Source organism: Labrus bergylta, chromosome 14 (assembly GCF_963930695.1).
Source record: "Labrus bergylta chromosome 14, fLabBer1.1, whole genome shotgun sequence".
NCBI lineage: Eukaryota > Metazoa > Chordata > Actinopteri > Labriformes > Labridae > Labrus > Labrus bergylta.
The window spans coordinates 14,487,931-14,508,314 of record NC_089208.1 but is presented as its reverse complement, the minus strand read 5'-3'; the positions used below and the strand labels follow the sequence as shown (position 1 = coordinate 14,508,314).

Below are 20,384 nucleotides of genomic sequence, written 5' to 3'. Positions count from 1 at the left end.
CTGGCTGACTGCTCGGGTCCCAGCCAGGATCAACCCTCCTCGCTGTCTTCTTTTATTCACTTTGTTTCATATCCACTTCTCTCCTTTAGTATAAACGCTGCCTGAATGAAAAGTTACATTTATAAGGAGTTGAGGATGGTTTGAGCAATGCAGTGTTATTTTATTGAAAAGACACAATAACTAAGTTGGTTGACCAAGGCTTTATATTACTAATCCTATAAACTATAGATTTATTTTTAATGATGTACTCTTCATCTGTTATATTATAATGTGTTTCTCTATTTTGTGCAATATATGATGCAATATGTGTGCTTTAGGTGTAATTTGAGCTGCAACTTGCAGCTACAATAATCACAAATGAGTCAAAAATATTTTTAGTGAGAGATGTGAGAGGCACATCTTTTTATATATATTTTTTTAACACGGGACAGAAAACGGCATTAATAGCTCAGCACATATCAATAACTATTACTGTACATTTGGGATTCATATTTTCCATCAATGTTAAATTAAAAAAGTCACACCATACTCAGAGGCATGTTAAGATTTAGATATTTCCTTTATTTCTACTTTTATTTATTCAGTGGCACAATAACCATTCGAAAACATGGTTAGCATTAATCTTACAGTTAGGATATTGACTAAATGGGATCGATTTTTTTCCTCCATAACTCGAGCTACAAACAGGTGAGGGTATTAAAAGGCTAGACAGGAGTTGAGGTTTTGCCTGCAGATGCACAAATGGAGGCATGCATTTCTTAAATTCTTGGGAGAAAGACAAAGATTTTCCTCCTAGATTGGTTGACAATATGATGCAATATTTGTCCCCATGCCTCAGCTTCTGTGAATCTAATTTTAAATCCTACAGAGGAATAAGCAGAGGAGTAATATCCTTTAGAGGTAAACATACACAGTGAATCAATGCTGAAAAATGCAGTTTGGCTCAAGGCAGTGCAGGCTAAAAGTGGACGGATTAAAGCCAGAGGAAAATAAAAGAGACATAGAGACAGAAGGCTGTCATAAAAATGCTGTTAGGTAATTTGTATTCATTCGAAGTAGCAGCGGGCTTAATCTATTTTATAAAGTTCAACCCACAAAATAGTAGTTTATTTTTTCTTTGTAACAGTTTCTCCTTAAATGCAGACAAAGACAGCAATGGTCACACTGAATACGCACAGACAAGTGTGTAAAGTCATGTAAACGGACATTCAAAGCAAATCAGGTAAACTGAACAGCTGGGTGAGGATCTGTCCATGGTGCTGAAAGAATTGTGGATATGTAATTCAAACAGAGGGAGGCACTGTTGCTCATCTCACAAAGCCTCGGATATATAATGTATTGTGTTACAACTCACTAGCAATTAATGCCACTTTACTAGGTATTAAGGTAGGTATTTTCTTTACATTTTAATTTGCTATAGTAAGAAGAAAAACCCACTTTGGAGCCAAAATGTATCCCTAGTACTTGTACAGAACTTAAAGGGTACCTGTATTTGTATGTCCAAACTAAATGCCATGCAAATGGATTCAAGCTGGGGTCAAATTGTGGCAATGTGAGTGTTTAGCTTATTACAATATTGGCACAATGATGAGTACTGCTGTTCCATACTGTGCCCTCTAATGACTCAGGATATGTAAAATGGGAGGTGCAGTTCTTTAGCCTTTGACTGACTGCACTAAGTTTCCAAATTATAGAGCTTATAAATATACCAAACTCAAGTGTTGTACATATATAAATATATATATATACAAGTTTTTAGTCACATGGCACTGATTTCTGTTGGCGAAAGGATAACTGCAGCTAGAAACTGAGCATTTAGTGACTTGTGTTTTTTTTTCTCCCCACAGAGCACCGCTTGACTGGAATCGCCCCATAAGCCTTTAGTAACATCTGTGTGTGTGTGTGTGTGTGTGTGTGTGTGTGTGTGTGTGTGTGTGTGTGTGTGTGTGTGTGTGTGTGTGTGTTTGTGTGTGGGAGCAGGGGGAGCAGCCGTCAAGACACCACCCAGCTCTGTAGGGGAGGGGAGGCGTTGAGAGAGTGAGAGAAGGGAGGGTGAGGAGAAGAGGGGTGGGTGAGATGCTCGTTTCAGCACCGCGGACAGCTCCTCGCAGCAGCGGGTCGGTCCTCTCCGCTGCTGGGGATAAAAAGCGAAAAGACTGAAGCTGAGATTTTTTTTTTTCTTCCTTTGTAGCCTACACCTCTGCAAGGCAGAAAATTCTAAATGTTCTTGGTGGGATGGGCTTATTTTTAATCAGCCTGGAGCAAGCGACACGTTTGGAGTGACAGGCTACAGAGAAACCATCACGGGAGTCCCGAGGTTTGAGTGTAATCTCTGCGAAGTATCTCGCCACTGAAAGGGGCTCTGCCTCCCCCCCCCCCCACAAAGCCCGAAAAGGCTGCTGATGTTCGGGTAGAAGTTGAGGAGAAAATAAAAGTGACAACACCGCCTCAGCACCTTCTTCATCCTGGACTACAGCCTCATATAAGTTGCTGTTCTTTTTTTTCTTTCGATATCTCTACTCCGCTGCGTAATTTTGTGAAAGTAAGCAGAACTGTTTTTTTATTCATTGGATACTTCCGAGACTAATATGGGCAAGTAAAGATCGCTTTTACTTGGTGTTATAAAGGCTCCTTTCAGCACCCAACCCACCGTGATGTTTTTTCCTTCAGCCAGTGCCAGTGGTGCAAGGCTTTGATGCGCCCGGATACATCTCTCCTAGTTTGCAGCACTGATTCGTTCAAGTCCCCCATCTCTGTATTTTTCAACATTTGGAAATAGCAGAGGGGAAGCCCCACATTTGAACAACTACTAGAAACTGGTAGATAAAATGATCATGGATCGATAAAAAAAAAAGACAACTCTGAGATTAAGTTGAATAACCGTAAACCAGTTTAGCAACTTTTGACAGATAGGCTACTTGGTTTTCTTTTTCTTCGTTTTGTGACTGGTTATAAGAAAACAGTGTGTAGCCTGTTTGTAGCTGTTCATGACGGAAACAATGGCGCTGAGTGGGAACTGTAGGACTAACCCCAAAGAGCAAGCATCGGTTCAGAACAGTTTCCCAGATGTTGTTGAACTCAACGTTGGGGGGCAAGTTTATTACACGCGCCACTCAACTTTGGTGAACAGCCCGAGCTCTTTACTCGGTAAGTTATTCTCCTCTAAAAAAGACGCCTCTAACGACTTGGCTAGAGACCCCAAAGGACGGTATTTCATCGACAGGGACGGGTTCCTATTCCGATATGTGTTGGACTACCTCAGAGACAAGCAGGTCGTACTGCCGGATCACTTTCCGGAGAGAGGGAGGCTCAGGAAGGAGGCGGAGTACTTCCAACTGCCCGACTTAGTAAAGCTCCTGACCCCGGAGGAGATCAAATGTAGCCCTGACGACTACTTCCACAGCGATTATGAGGACGGGTCCCAGGGCAGCGACCACCGTCAGTGCCCGCCCCCCTCTCTCGTCCCCGCGGACCGGAAGAGCGGCTTCATCACGGTGGGGTACCGAGGCTCGTGCACCATGGCCCGGGAGAGTCAGAGCGACGCTAAATTCAGGAGGGTACCTCGGATACTGATATGCGGGCGCGTGGCCCTCGCCAAAGAAGTTTTCGGGGAGACCCTGAACGAGAGCCGGGACCCAGACAGGACCCCGGATCGGTACACGTCCCGGTATTACCTCAAGTTCAAGCACCTGGAGAGAGCTTTTGACATGCTGTCGGAGTGTTGTTTCCAAATGGTGGCCTGCAACTCGTCAGTCACGGCCTCGATGGTCAACCAGCTCACAGAGGACAAAGTGTGGTCCAGCTACACAGAATACGTCTTCTACCGTGAGTGTCACCTTTTTTATTTTTGTGGCAAGACAACTCCACCTAACACACACACACACACACACACACACACACACACACACACACACACACACACACACACACACACACACACACACACACACACACACACACACACACACACACACACACACACACACACACACACACACACACACACACACACACACACAAACACAAAGCTGAAGTCACCGCTAGGAGGCGCACTTGGTTTACACGTACTGTACTGTATGTGAAAGTCATGGTTATTGAGATGGTTGGGCCTTTTTTTAAGCAAAAACTCAAAACTCTTTTTGCGTTGATGTGGAATTACTGAATGGGCAGTTTTTGCTTCAACCTATAACAATAACATAATCGTCCTGATATTCCTTGACTGTTTTATTTACTATGAAAGGGTCAAAAGGAGGATAATACGGCCTTATATGAGGACTTCTTTGCCATGACCTGAAGGACTAAACCAATAAAGGTTTTCCACTAAGAGAGGGCGTCCTATAGACTGTAAATTCAAATAAATGGACCTCTCATGATCAGCAAGTTGTAGGCCTATAAAATACAAAACAATCTGTTTTACATAGAGTCAAACTTACATGTTCTGGAAGTGTGTTACGTTCCCTAAGATGGCTAGGGGATGAGGGGAGTAACGATAAATTAAAACCCAGGGAAAAGAAAACAGGAACTAATGTAAGCAGTTAAAATGGATTTATTAACAAACTAAAGCAAAAATGTGAAACACAGAACAAGCTTCTTCTATAAAACACAAAACAAAAGAGAAGCCAATCAATCTTCAACAAAATTTGAAACTAACAAGATACAAACAATAAGGCCTTAATCAGAACACACTGCTTCCACAGAAGGGGCACACTAAATTTGTCGACGTCACAGACACACACAGTCCAACGACCCTCTGGCAACTGGCAGCCTCCTCTCCTGCTCTTTATAGTTTGCCCCTGATTAGTAATTAGCCACAGGTGATGCTGGGCACTCTGAGGCTGAGGAGCAACACCTGGGGAGCACACACACACACACACACACACACACACAGGAGAGAGCGAACAAACACACAAAACTACGGCACGTAACAAAGTGTCTAAAGTTTTGCCTGTGCCTGGGGTACAACCAATTTCAGATCACGCCTGTTAATTAAGGTTAATCCAAGGTGCCATTTTTCCTCTCCCTTAAAGCAATTAATCCTTCACAGAAAACACAAAACAGATAGTCGACTTCATGTTTCAAACTCCTTCAGTGTGTTCAGACCTCTTTCACCATGTTGCAGCATTCAGTACACTCTTGCAGGCTAGTTTATATTTCGCAAGATTGAACCTGATTTGAATAAATTCCCTTCCATCTGGGCCACTGCTATCGTCAGAGCAATGATTTGTCAATGCTTGCCATTTCTCATCTTGGTGCAATTTTCTACTCCACCTCCTCTCTGCTTTCATCCATCCCCATCCTTTCAACTTCTTACGTTTGCTCCTGGCCTTCCCTATCCCTTTCCTTCCGTTTCTCCATCTTTGCCACTCACTGGCTGGCAGGACTCTGGCAGGAGTAGTTATGAAGAAGAGATCATCACTGATTTTACACTAGCTTTTATGAGCCAACAAAACATTTCATATTCCCTGCTGCCATTTATAATTTATCACAAGCTTCTACAATGTAACTTCCATATAAGAGTGAGGGTTTAAGTGTCACGGTGAGTGTGCTTTTGGAACTTAGTACCATAATAATCCCTTGAATGCTATAAACTAAAGTATTGCCTTGATAATCCTGAATCACCTGTGGAGGAGAAGAAACCCCAAAGGCCTCTTAAATACAACAACATGAACCTTAAAGACTCACATCTGACCAGGATTTGAATCAGTGTCAGAGATATTGTGTATTTCAAATCATAAAAATCAGAATAAACTCTGCTCATAACATTGCAGGCCATTGGCTTTCTTTCTGTATTCATGTCCTTATGCCCACACAAGTTGTAAATGTTCTTTTTTGGCAGCAAGCACATCATGGCTCTACCTTTTAACATATATACAGAAACCTTTTAGAGGTTTCCTATATTGAATGAAGTCTTGTTACATAACCGAAATGCAGTACAAGAGTTCAGAATGGGCTGAATGCTGTTGCAAACAAAACTGGAAAAAGCTGCCAACAGTACTGAGCTTGAAGGCAGACATCACCATATTTATTAGTATCAGTGAGGAAAATGTCTTACTTTTATATACATGGTGTTTTTAAAAATGTGTTTTATTTGCATTTTTTACATTTACAAATTTTACATTTCAAAAAGGGGATCTGAAGCTACTATTCTGGTAACACTTAAACATTACAAAATATAAATTTTAAATATTCCGGTTATATTTAGACACTAATATAGACTGCAACATCCATTACGATCCCACCACAAATCCAGCCTTGAATCACAAGTACTCAATACACATTTTAGGAAATTGCTGATTAGAAATCCATCAATGTCGTTACGGTTTGTAATTTTTTATAGTGGTTGTCACTTTTGTATACTCATAGGATATATTTTTTAGTTCTGGGGAAGGGACTTCTAACCTAGTTTTTTTCTTATTCCTGGCTTAGCTGTCTAATATGAGTGCCCAATCTCCCAGATGTTTGGCAAGCACAAACCGCTTCAGGCCAACATTGAAACAGCCTTAACAGGCACATTTTTAGTTTTTAATGTGACTCAAAGATAGCTACGGGTGAAATTTCTGAAACGTATGACATTCAAGCATTACCTTTAAATTTGTCTGCATCACGAAAAAAGTATGTTTATTCATCGTGCTTCCAGATCTCTTTGACACGACTGGGATGGGGGCCAGAGCTGCTGGTTAGACTCCACTGAGCTGTGCATTCTCCCGCACCTTTGGGAAAACCAGTGTGAGCCCAATAAATCACAAAAGTCTAAAGATCCAATAGTCACAGAGCTAACAGGGGTAAAAAAAAAAAAAAAACCCTCATGAGATCAGTTTGCTGGATTGGATCCAGGCTAAATGAGCTCTGCATTAATGCCCTGCATGAAACTGCATGAAGCTGCATGAAGCTGCGTGATGGCTCTTGGCTCTCACAACCCCCAGAAGTAGCGCTAACAAGCCAAATCAAGTAGTGGTGGGGGATGATGACACACGCACTACAGATACACACACACACACACACACACACACACACACACACACACACACACACACAAACACACGCACACACCTTGCTTACAATAACTAGTCTGTCTGTGGGCTGCCTCTGCAGACCTCCACTTGCTTTCAAACAACTGCTTCCTGGCTTGAGAAATTTGTTGAGCTTGTAAGAGGGCACGCCCTCAAAGGTAAGGGCACAAACGCTGGCAGATGAGTTGGAGCTCTACCTCAACACACACAGTCACACAAAAGCCTCAGTGCAGCACTCACTCACTAAGAGGCAAGACTGTGTGCGTACAAACACAGCTAACCAGGCAGAGGCAGGATAGTGTTCATACATGCACATAATCAAGCTGGGATTTTGTTAAATGATGCAGTCACCAAGGGCCTTAAATGTAGTCAGCAAGACTCTCTTGTTTATCTGCCTGACATATTTTTGGCACCCTCATCTTTTCCCTTTTCAACATCGTCCCTCTTTGTCGCCTCCTGTGTCTTTTCTCCCTCTTCTCCTTTCATGTCCTCTCGTATTGTTCAAGTCAATCACACTCTGCTTTTCTTTCATCCCTGTTCCCGCCCTCCGTCTTCCTAGCTTCATTTTTGCACTGGCGCCACAGTGGCAAGAAGCAACGCCGCGGCACCACTTGCTTTTTTCGTGCCTCATTGCACCGTCACGCCTCCTGTCTCTATTCTTCATCATATCTCAGTTTCTACCTGTCCATCTCCATCTTTGTGTATTCACTTTAATATTATCTGCTGTCTTATTCTACAGCTTGGGCACTTTGTCTCCCTCTTTTTGTTTATGCCTCTCCTTATTATCAGATGCCAGTGACTGTGTCTTTTGTGTTTGTCTGTCCAAATTATTTTTTTTATTTTTAGTATGGGGCTGTTAATATCATCTGGGCATGTTTATAAACAATGATGTACTTAATTGTAACTACAATTTTACTTACAGAATAGAAAAGTTTTTTTCTGTTCAGCCCTAATTTCCATATTTGGTTCGAACCAGGACTAAATCATTTACTCTTCGGTTCCTAGCCCAGGTTTCTACAGACTGAGTTACTGCCTTTTCCATTTACCTATTATTTGAAACTTTAAAGGTTAAGTATTAACCTCCAAATATTTAACTATATATGCATGTCTGAAAATATCGAACGGCAACCCCCCCTTCAAGATTCATTGTAACGTCTACTGCAGGCCAGGCCTTATTCAGACATCAGTGGCCAACCTGGCTGAAGATCTTTTTGCAAAATTGGGGCAAATTCCTGCCGTATAGAATACCAAATTCTGTAGAGAGTCTTTCTGGAGAATTTTTGAAAACATTATATTAATGCCAATGACATCATTTGCGATATTTATGGACAGTGGTTGGTAGGAGAGTGTCTTATTTGGAGGCCTCAGGATTGCTTTTTTCTGCTTTTTGCAGATTATGTCGCTCTGTTGGCACACACGGGTGGTTTCCAAATATGAAGCGGACAGGGTTAACATCAGCAAATCTAAATTTGAGGCCATAGTCCCCGGTTGAAATAGGTAAAATGCATTCTCAAGATAGTACTCGAATTACTGCCTCATTTGAAGGACTTCAAGTATCTTCAAGGGTTTTCATTTACAAATGAAGTTAAAAAGGAGCTTAAGAAAGGAATTTTCCCTGAATGTCACGGTGAAGAAAAAATGGAATTGGAAGGTGAAGCTTTCTATTTACTACTTGATTTAAGTTGTCTCCCTGACCTATGATCATGATAACTGGGTAGTGACCAGAAGATTGAGATCGTCACGTCTTATTAGAATACCTCCTGGGCGTATTCCCTTTGAAGGTATTCCCGGCATGTCCCACAAGTAAGAGACTCCAAGGTAGATCCAGAACACGCTGGATGGAGTATGTGACTCATGTAGCCAGTGAATGCCTCGGGAGCACCCAGAGGAGCTGGAAAGAAATTGAGAGAAGGACATCTGGCCTTGCTTGATTAGCCTGCTGATTGCCATTATGAATACCCTGGATAAGTGGAACAAAATATATGGATAGTAAGAATGAGGATTACCCTTTGATTTGTTGCAAGCTCTGCTATAGTATCCTGCTGGACTGTTAGCTACCTTATAAAACCAGACCCTTTGATGTTTGTTTAGGTCAACTGAGCATATGCTTCTTTTAAGAGTCTAGATTAAATTTGAGACTTTTTTAAGTTTAACAAACATTTCTGTGTTAGTGAGTTCTCCCAAAAATGTAGCATCAATAAATCTGACGTTCAACTCTTTATTTCTTTGGAATCTTGTTCGTAAAGGTTAAGCGTACATATGTATTTGTCACACGATTCTTTGCCAAAGGGCACTGCAATAGTCGTTCACTTTCTCGTCCCAATTTGTCTGACACAACTTTGCCGACTTCCATTCACAGGCTTTCGTTTCGCCTGCCAAAAGCCTGAACCTCCTTTATCTCTTACAATCCTCCTTTTGCTTGTTATCTGGATTCTACACGGCCCTATTTGTACCTATCAATCTCTTTTTTTTTTGTTTTTTGTATATTGAAATTCTGTAAGGCCTCTTCAATCCCAGAAGGCACATGTATTTACCAGTTTGATGCTTGGCTGGATTGACTGATAATTAATCATCTCTTTGTTGACAGTTGATTGTGTGATATTCACCGCAGGGCCTGACAGAGTGTAGAACAACAGAACCATCGAACAACACAACATCCTCCGCAAGACATAACAAAAAGGAAACATTTCTCTTTCTTCTTTTTTGAGAGGATATGAAAATCGTATGCTCAGGATGCATTTCCTCAGGCCCTTTTTTCATCTTCAGCTATAAACATACGAGAGTGAGTGTGTCAACACAAATGGCCGTTTCTGACAATGTGTGCAAGTATGTGACACACTGGGCCATAAGCTTGTTACACACAGTTGGCCAATGTCCTCGTGTGGCAAATGTGCTCTGGCAGGTGAGAAGAAAAGGGGTTGTGCTGATGGTGTTTGTGTGTGTTAATATGTATCTCATGTTGCGATACCTGAGGCATGTGCACTGGCATTGAGCCACTGGCTAAACACACCTGCACTCCACCAACCACTCACACATACATCAACTTGCTGAAACACAAAAGTGTATGATATGAAATGACATCACACTCATCCAGTTGGTCTCTCTCAGCCCAGTCTGCGATGACATTAGCCGCAGCAGTCCCATGCTGCAGGCCTGTAGGAAGTGATTAGGCGAGGAGCAGACAGGCCATGACAGCTCTGAGGAGGGTCCTGATGGGGACAGCTGCTACCCTGGCTGCAGATCCACAGGGAGTCTCTGCAGCCACACACCTCAACTCTGCATATAGGCTATCATTCAGAGACAAAAGAAGAGGAACCAGGCAGAGAAAACTGTATGATGACGATGAAGATAATCATGATGTATAAAAGAAAGCTAATGCTTCTGTTACTATAACTCTATTGATTGTGATTTTATTGAATCATTTCTGGAAATTGGAGGCCACACCATGAGTATAGATTTCTTCACCAATAGCCTGAAAGGTACAATGATGGCAGGTGTGGTCAAACATTCAAACTGCCCCAAGGTGCAACACACGTATAAGAATCATCTAACAGATATGACAACAGGAAATCTGCAAAGTAAGCATACACAGGGAAAAGTATGGCCATAAAATTATTTAACCCTATTAATAGGCCACCCAAACCATCTTCTGAAACAAAAAAAAAACAAATCCAAAAATATTAAGCATTTATAGTTATTAGGGGTAAAAACAGACAAAAAACTAAAATTTCAAAAATGATCACCTAAAGAAGATCTCTGGTCCAAATGTTGTGATTCTGTGCCAGAACATTTTTAATGGCATTGGAGCAAGTTTCTTTTTCTTGCTGCTGTTTTATTATCCCTGCACCTACATTGGTTCTTGAACCCTTTTATGAACTCTTTTTCAGCATTCAAGCATGTACATATCGTCTTCTTTTTCTTGCTTAAGTATAAAAGCAAGGCTAGAAATATAAAGTTATTGAGTAAGTAGCTATAAGCTGTATTTAAAAATGATTTGAGAAGAAGGATTTGCATACAGAAAAGTTTTTACTTTATGAACCTGTTTTACTATTCATTGCTGCTTTTAATAAATACATGTTGTACAGGTTGATAAAACTGGCATGAGCCTTCCAGTAGGAATTGGTGTTGCAGCCTTTTCTATAAGCTGTCGGTGATGGATAGAGTTTTTGACAGAGTCAACAATACGGGGAGTTCTTCAGACATGAGAGCACAGATTAACATTTCTGGTCCTTAAAGAACTGCTTAGCCCTGTAGGAATGTTCTTCATAATGACAAACCAGTTTAAGTAGTCAACCGTTATACAAACCAAAATCAACAGCCAATTTAAAGCAGCAATAGATAGAATCAAGGGAATGAGCGCCAAGAAATATGATCTCTGGGTAAGTGCGATCGATGGAGTGAGTGATTGAAAGTGGAACTCTGAATGTAGTTGAGGTTTAACAGAAAATGAATTCAATTTTAACTTGAAATAGAGTTTACTCACCCTGTCAAGACCGGAGAAAACAAGCTGTAGTATATGTTAAGGGAAGCGAGTAAAATTAAATATACACAGTAACCTTACCCTGAAACAATATATCTGTTTGCTGGCGTTTGTTTGATTTTGTGTTGGCGCTCACAGGGGGAGGTGCAGGTAGAGTTGTATGAAAATAAGGCGATGACAGTGTAGAAGAATAGTAATGGATTAAGGGCAAATGGGTCATATGGAGAGAAGATAGACTTTCTTGTTTGTGTAGCCTCCCCTTGACCTTCTCCCCTGGAAGCTTAGTGTAGCAACGTAGCCTAGATACCCATAATCCCCAGCCTCTGGAGGATGGTGGGGGGGACAAAAGAGCTGTGGAAGAAAAACAGAAGGAAAGACAGAGCGGTAGAAAGAAATGAGAATGCACTCCTGGGCATCCACAGCAAGTTCCCTATAAGCACTCTACAATCCCCTACTCTTCTCGCCATCTATCAGCCCATTTTCTCCTCCGTGACGCTAGACACTATTCTCACGGCGGTGGGATGCACAGTTGATATAATGCTGATGCTCTTCCCCTGTTGTGTTAGAATAAGTGCTCTGCAGTGTGAGGTGTGTAGCGTTGCTATAATGACAAGAAACTGCCGCTGGAGAGCCTCTTCACTCCCTCAACCGACCGGCTGGCTGCTGCAATGCATCACTGCCTTAATAGCCCCGCTATGTGCCAGTCCATATTGGCTGGAAAAAACAATGCAAAGCATGCACAGAATTCCCATCACATCAGTAATTGCATCTCCTTATCATACCACTGCCTGTTTCCACTGGGGGAGTGCATGTCACAGTTTAGATTGATGGCTGCTGCCATTTGTTTAACTTTCCAAAACAGATCATCTAACATCTAATATCTGTTTGAGATATTCAGAGGATAACAAATTTCCACCTTCTAAATACTAATTGCCTGACTTCAGTTCTGCTCTTAAAGCTCCTGTAAGGGACTTTTTTGGGTGTGTTGATCTTGGCACCTCTTTGGACGAAGCAGTAGCCTACCTTTTATATCTTTGCGTAGGTGTAGGTGAGATTTTACAACAACAAAAAAAAATCTCATGGGGCATGCTTTTAACAATTGACTGTGTCGCTCAAGTGTGAAAATTTGGTGTGAAAAATGAAAAAAGGAAAGCTGTTTTTTTTTGCAGCGTGCTGTAAATCATCTTGTCCGGGTGCCGGTTGGCCTAGCTGTTAGTTTGCACGCCCCATGTACAGAGGCTGTTCCCCTTCGACGCAGGCAGCCAGGGTACAAATCAGACCTGTTGCTCCTTTGCCGCATGTCATTCCCCTCTCTCTTTTCCCCCTGATTTTTACTCTATCCACTGTCCTGTCTCTCAATGAAGGCATAAAAAGCCTAAAAATAAATCTTTAAAAACAGTCAGTTTGATATGATTTAAACCATTCATTTCCCTGTGATACCAACCATAAAAAAATAATTATACCGTGATCAATAGTGTCAAATGCTGTGCTAAAATCAACCAGGATTGAGTGTTCTCCTCTGTTAGGTTGCATTAGTAGTATCATTGGTAGCCCTTATCATAGTTGTATCTGTGCTATATCTTTTGGGAAAGGTCAGCTGCTCTTTTTTATATATTTAAAAAAATAATAATGTTAGATACCAAAACATTTGAGATACCGTTCACTACCATCAGCTGAGGAGGGGGAGACAACAGTGGCAGCTAGCTCTGCCAATGGATTAAGAGGGCTAATCAAACTCTGGGGTTGTGTCTAATAAGTGTCTATGCTGGTCTTTTTGGCATATCTTAATTGTTTTCTGACTTTTTTCTTGTTCTCTTCTCAGCTTGCGCTGCTGCTCATTTACCTCTGCCTGCCACTTCATTCATCTTCTTCAGTCTGCAGACAAGTGTGACTGATGAAACGGTCGGTCAATATTCAGACTATTAGCACTTAAACTTCATGATGAAACTTCTCAGTTTGATGGAGTTTCTGATCATTGCCTATTCCTCGGTGCCTCATTAGAATCACGCGTCAGTCACACAGCAGTGGCCCACAGCATGATCGAGCATATGGTCATACCGCTGTAATTTCACTCCATGTAGCTTTATAGCTTCCTAGGGCACAATGTCATAGGCATTTCATTTGTAAGTGGCAATGAAGTCTTTATGTCCATTAAGAAAGCTACAGGCACTTATGTGGCAACTCCAAAGGAAATTAACCCCAGAGGAAATTACTGCAACCACCAATGGCAATTTGTGACCTAAGCCAATAAGGTTTCTTGATGTTTTGTAAAAATATATTACATAATAGATTCAATATTTTATATTATTGTTCTATTTTCTAATTTAAATTTAAGGATGGGGCAGTGTGTTTCAAAAGTATTTGAACTTGTTTTGTATGGTGTCATTTTTGAAAAAAGTTAAACTACCTTTTTCACCAGTATAACCAGAAGAAAAGAGAATAGAAACGTAGAATGCTAAATTCAGAAGAAGGTCAAAAACTGATCTAGGCCTGTTGCAGATAAAAATACATAAATATACATACATCCTAACCAGTGACCTGAGATGTATCCTTAATCATCAGAGTTCTTTTAAGACTACCAGAATTTGAAATATCCAAAAGACTGCACTGTGTGTTAAAATAGTTAAATAGTCTTTACCATGACAGTACCTGAGTTTATGTACCTGCAGAGGATTAAACAAACAACAGTGTGTCTCATTAGTAATCCTTTGGTGTAGTGTCATATCAGAATGTTCATACTACACTTCTAGTTAGAGTATACTGGCAGGGGTGGACATTAAGTTAAATTTGCCAGTGACCCTCTGGGCCACTAGTTTTCAAAGATCACTGGCCCAACCATTGCAACCGCTGGCCCAGGAACGTTACTTTTGATTCGAAAAATAACAGTCACCAATTTACTCTTGAACCATTCTGATGCAAGATTAAATTACAACTTTTATTTAATTAATTGAGCTTTAATTATATCAAATATTTTGTATTTTTCTTATATCTATGTACTCATGTTTATTCACCATGCTGGTAACTGCAAGAGTCTACTTAATCTGACTGATATTAATATGAGGCTTTGATAGAGCTGGAATTGTTATGATCACCTTTCTCTCCTTCTTTCTTGGACCGTTTTACCAAATGTGTTTTTTATTAGAGAAAACCTGCGCTAAAATCTGTGTGTGAGTGTACAATTCGAGAGTAGCGAGCGCTTGCAGGAGGGACAGCAGTGAAGCCGTCGGCTGCCTTTCAACTGTGACACACTGTGATACGTTGATGCGGTAGCTGTTATTAGCGTGACGTTTTTTAAATAATTACTGACAAAACACCGGTATGACAGGATAGCATTGGAAATTGAGAATGTGTTACAGTCTATTTTTTTTCAGGCAGTATTTTAACTGGCCCGAGCGGGCCAGCTGAACGTGTAATCAGCTGGCCCGGACTCTGTCAATCATTCATCTGGGCCAGTTATAATGTCGAGCCCTGACACTGGCATCCCCATTTCACTCCTAAGTGGCTGTGGAGCTCAGTGTCCATTTAAACAATTACTTATAGAATAGGAATAGTGATGCAAAGCAGACAGACAAATGAGCTTGTATTGGTATAAACAGCTAACCAATGAAAACTATTCTAATTAGATTAAATATAATGGATTTAACCATTGGCCTGAACAACTGTAATGTGTATATAGTGTAGATTTTGGCAATATCTATCACTTGGGTTTAATTCCCTTTAGCTGTAAGTGAAGGCTTTAACTCTATTGACATATTTCTATGTTGATGAATGAGATGGATTCTACTTGAGTAATGGCAAAGCAATACACACCAAGAGCACAAATCTTAATGAATGCGCTGTATCTCAAGTTCTGGCCCAACTTTCTTCTTTTATCTGTTTCCTTTACTTTCATCTGTAGCTGCCCTTAAGACTGGCAGGGATTTATTCAGCAAATACCTGTATATCAGAGTGAGATCAGAGTTTTCACCTGACCCCATTAGATCAAGCCTCTACTTTCTCTAGATAGTGCAGACACTGCTAAATCTCACATACAGATTCTTTACTACCTTGGTCATGGGTCCAACTGGCAGTGATCAATTCCATGCCCTCAAACATCTTTCCATTTCAAATATGCGTTCTTGAGCACAAACTGAGATTGCTTCAAGTGACAAATTACAATTTGAGATTTCCTGCAGTACCCTTGGGAGCCACAAATGCTTTACACACCAAAAAAGGTGACAAAAAGTGTGCCCTGGTTGGCCAAAATGTGCAGGATGTCTTAGCGAGCATGTATTATGGTATTTCATTTAGATGGATTCATTTCTACAAAATAGAAGTGTCCATAATCTTACCACACCAAGTAGAGGAATACATTCAGTCGGTTACAACAAAAAATAATAAGTAACTAACAAATAATTCTTCAAAACCAAAGCGAACACAAACCTCGTAGTCAGATGGGTTTAAACTCCTTGCAAAGTGATAATAGCAGTCCTAGACTTGTGAAGTTGACCTTCATTCATTCATGGTGCCTCAGCTGCCTCACTCCACCTTCACCTCTACTGTATTTTAAAAAGAAATTAAACAGCCAAATCTGAGACTTTTCAATTCGTAGATTCATTTTTTTAGTGTTTTTTTTTTGTCATTCTGCATGAATCACCAGATTCCATTGTTCGGTGCATGTAAAGGAGACTACAATAGTTTTATAGAGATTGGCACCAGGACATGCCTACTGATGAAACAGAAAATATTAGGGATTGGATGTTTTACTTTACGGCTCACAAAGTAACATTAGTTCAATCCCCAGCTCCTGCAACCACATAACGGATGTGTCCTTGGGCAAGTCATGTAACCCGAAGTTGATCCTGCTGCTTCGTTGGCGGTGTGTAAATGTGTATGAATGGATTAGTTAATAGTGATGGGTATTTTACATAGCGGCCTCTGCCATCATAGTGTGAATGGATAGGTGTGACATGTGGTGTAAAAGTATAAATAAAAGTGTAAAATACTGTAAAATGAGTGTTTGTTAAAGATATGAATTTGGATTTTGAACTATCAGGAAACTCTAGCATCAGGATGCTTTGGCGTCATCTCCCTGTGATAATCAAACATCAAGTGGATTTGAAGAGCTTGCAGAAATAGCTGGTTTTTTTTGTCTCAAAGCGATGATGATTTATAGAAAATGAGCATGTTTGCTATCATCCTTTCTAGCTCGCACTCCTGTTTTGCTATTCGCTGTATAATGAATAATTTAGATCTGTTCACAGAGGACTCCACAGTCTGTCGCAGCAGCACAGAGGCCTTAGCTGTTTGTTTGCAAAAGTAATGGGTTGCTACCTGGGGTCCTATGTACACATACACCTGTATAATGGTCTTCAAACCACAAAGGCCTGTATTAGTTGTGTGTAGATAGTGATTTACTTGCTGTGAACCTGTGTGATTATGGTCTGCAGACAGTAGGACTGTTGGTAAATTGGTTTTTCAGGACAACAGGAAAAGTATCAGGGTGCAAGCACTCAGCAGTATATACACACACACATGTATGCACTAACACACGTTTTACAGATACGATCAGACAGCAAAGTCCAGCCTGGAGACACAGTGTTTACAGCAAGATTAACCTGGATGAAGCTTTAGAGGGATTAGTACCTCTATATACCAGAACAAACCAACAGTTTTCCAATCTTTAACCGACACATGTTTGTGTCTGTGTGCATGCTCAAGCTAAACCATCCACTAAAAGTCTGAATCAGATCTCTGGTGCATGAATGTGTAATTTGTACATGAACACACTGGTGTGTTAAAGGAAAAACAAAAAAATGGAGCAAAGCAATTTAAACATCCATCAACTCAGAAACTCATTTAGCCAATTACAGTTTGACATTTAGGAGCACAATCCCCTTTAATCATTACGGATTTCTCTTTAAGCATACACACACATATACACACACATCTTCACAAGAAGCTGTTTTAACCTTAGACCAAAGCAGTAACACAGCAATGCTTATTCTTGTTGAACAGCAAACCTCATTCATCTTTATTTGGAATCGTCTTTTGTTTTGCGTCTATGTATTACTTGTCAAACGAGGGTGAGGTAGATTTGAGGACACTGTCTCTTTAAGATCGCACTCTGTTGTTTTCATGCAACACTCAATAACCAATGTCACTTTGCCATCCATCCTTAAGACATCACTCACCCTTTGGAGATGCTGTTCTCTTCTCCTCTCGCCTTCTTCCCTTTTCTCTTTTTTTTGCATGTCCCATCTCATTTCCTATCCCACTTCCCTTTGTAAATAAACTGTTTGCTGTGTTTGTGTTTTTTCTTCTTTTCTTTTTTTTTTTTTAATTCAGAGCACACTAAACATTATGAGGTATGCACCAGAGAGAGCAGGCAAACAAACCAAAAATAGGCTCAACAACAGACAAAGTCAAAGGGAAATATGCATATTGAGTATGTCAATCAATGAGCCAAAGCTGATGATTCAGAGTAAATATTCAGAGTTTGTTTGTTGAAGAGAGTTTGCTCTGGAAGTGAGAGCCTTTTCAAAGTTATTTTGGCTCATGTGTTAATACCTTATTCCTCAAGGGCCTTAGAGAGCAATGCCTTGTTTTCTTTAATGATCCTTAGCTTGTTTTACTGGTCAGGTGGTTTGGGTTCGCACTTTAGCATAAAGCATTTTGGCTGTAAAACACCAAGACCTTTTTGGTATTAATGAAGTATTCAGGATATTGCATGTAATATATTAAATAAATGTCACTGAGTAGAACATGATGTGCAATTAGAGAGTAATGATTTAAAAGAGCAGAGAGGACAGCATGAAATGATGATGAAGGAAGGGAGAGAGAGTAGAGCAAGAAGGGCAGAGGGGAACACACACATCCACACATGTAAACACACACACACACACACACACACACACACACACACACACACACGATATGGGGCAGAGCTTAACCTCCAGTGAAAGTGTCAGTTCATCTTTGTGCCTGTTGATGTTGTGGAAGTTTTTCTGTTTTTAAGGCTGTGTGTACAAAATCCATCTTGAGTAACAAACAGGTTTGTAAAAATACAAATACATGCTTAGATTTGGCTCACTGGCAACATATAAATTTTTTCTGGATTGAACCCTAGATGTGGGCGTCCAGTATGTATGCCAGGAGCATGTTTTTTTTCAGTCTTTTTGTTTTTCCTCTTAGGTTTCACCTTCTTGCTGTGTATCTGTTGCCGCTTTGAGAATTTGACTCTATGCCAACTTGTGCAGATCAGATATTTTTTCAGATTTCTCTGGAGCATTTAAAGCATCAAGGTGTTGTGCTGAGAGCTCAGCCTTCTGTCTTCTGCAAACAATCTCTGTCCGATGTTTTGCTGATTTCAAACATCCCTCATGGAGTGCACACAGTGGTACAGATGCCAAATCTAAGGCTGCCAGCAGATTCTTTTGAATGCTCTTCTTTTGCTACTCTTACTGCTCTAAGTTTTGCGGCATTCTATAACCTTTACTCCTGTTTACCCTCATCTATACGTCTCTGTGTTCCCTGGAATATAACCCTCTGACAGCTGGCTGAGAGTGTTAAGTCAGTGCTGTTTCTTTTGCGGGCCTTTGTCTCTTTCTGCCTATATATCCTTTTTTGTTGCTGCCTCCCTACTTCTCTGATTGTATTTGGTTCCCATTTTCTGAATCTATTATCACCATTAAAGTACTTTCATTGCTCTGTCTTTATCTCCCTGCTTCTCTTTATCTGGTTGGTGTTTGTATCTCTTTGTCCCTACAAACGCCTGAGGAGTAGAACATAACTAAGTCTTGTCTACTGTTGGATTTTACTGAATTTCTCTCACACCACCATCTTGGCTCAAAATGTTGTCTTTTTCTTGGCTATTCTCTTAAATCGTCTTCATGACTAGAAAGGATGGAGAAGAAAGGACTAGCAGAGTGGAAATAGAACTGCACGCAACAAAGGGAGATGTACGTCTCTGCCGTTTGCTAGACTTTATATTAGACCTATATAACATCAATATTTGGCCTAACAGAAGGAACAATTCGGTTGTCCACACGGCCGTAAAATAAACCTCTAAAGGTCAGCACAAGAAGGATGAGTGGGTCTGAGGATCATTTGTCAGTGAGGCTGGGTGCTTGTTAGATGTACTCTCAGTGCTCATGTGCTTCTCGTCTCACACGTACATTTTTCAAGTGTATCTTATTCTATTTAAGCTTATTTGCGCCCTAAGTTAAATACAACTGCAAAAGGTCTTCATCAGCTTTGTTTTTATACAATAAGAATCTGTTCTTTTAGTGCATGAAAGTCTGACTTCATAATTTAATGACCCAAACGTGATCTCCAAGAGACTCCTGGCTACCTTTAACCTTCAACCTTTGACATAAGAGGGGTTACGCTGACCTAAGGCTTGCTGATTCCCTGTGGAGCTGAGTTTCCCCCTTCCACATGAAAGTATGAACATTCATATTCTGACTGGCTTATGTGTTTTCATTACCAGCCATGTCTTGCAGAATTGATAAAGGGAAAGAAGAACCCGCGCACATCTAAACTGATCTATCCATCCATCTATCCATCAAGTGTAATTGAAGCAAATAATGCATGAAGCCCAGATGCCCTTTTCCTCACCCACTTTGTCCAGCTCTTCATGGAGAATTCTGAGGTGCTTCCGGGCCAGATATGTAATCCCTGCAGCGTGTTCTGGGTCTGCCCTGAGGTCTCCTACTGTATATGTTTGACGTGCCCAGAATATCTCCACAGGGAGGTGCCCTCCAGTCATCCCAATGAGATGCCCAACAGCTGTAACTGCGGCTTCTCTAAATTTATAGTCGTGGCTCTACAGGTGTCTTTGAGCAACGGAGATCATTACCATTTTCTGACAGGCTAACCTCAGACCATTGTGAGTAAATTATATCAAACTGGTG

At 40.8% G+C, this 20,384-nt stretch overlaps 1 protein-coding gene across 1 annotated transcript in view; it reads left to right on the top strand.

The window, feature by feature from the left end:
• Positions 1 to 2,061: 2,061 nt before the first annotated feature.
• kctd16b (potassium channel tetramerization domain containing 16b) overlaps positions 2,062 to 20,384 on the top strand; it is an 83,818-nt gene continuing 65,495 nt past the window's right edge. Inside the window, exon 1 of the mRNA XM_020649433.2 lies at positions 2,062 to 3,825. Within this exon, the coding sequence (XP_020505089.2) occupies positions 2,988 to 3,825 (838 nt within the window). The 5' untranslated portion in view covers positions 2,062 to 2,987. The remainder of the gene's footprint in view (positions 3,826 to 20,384) is intronic.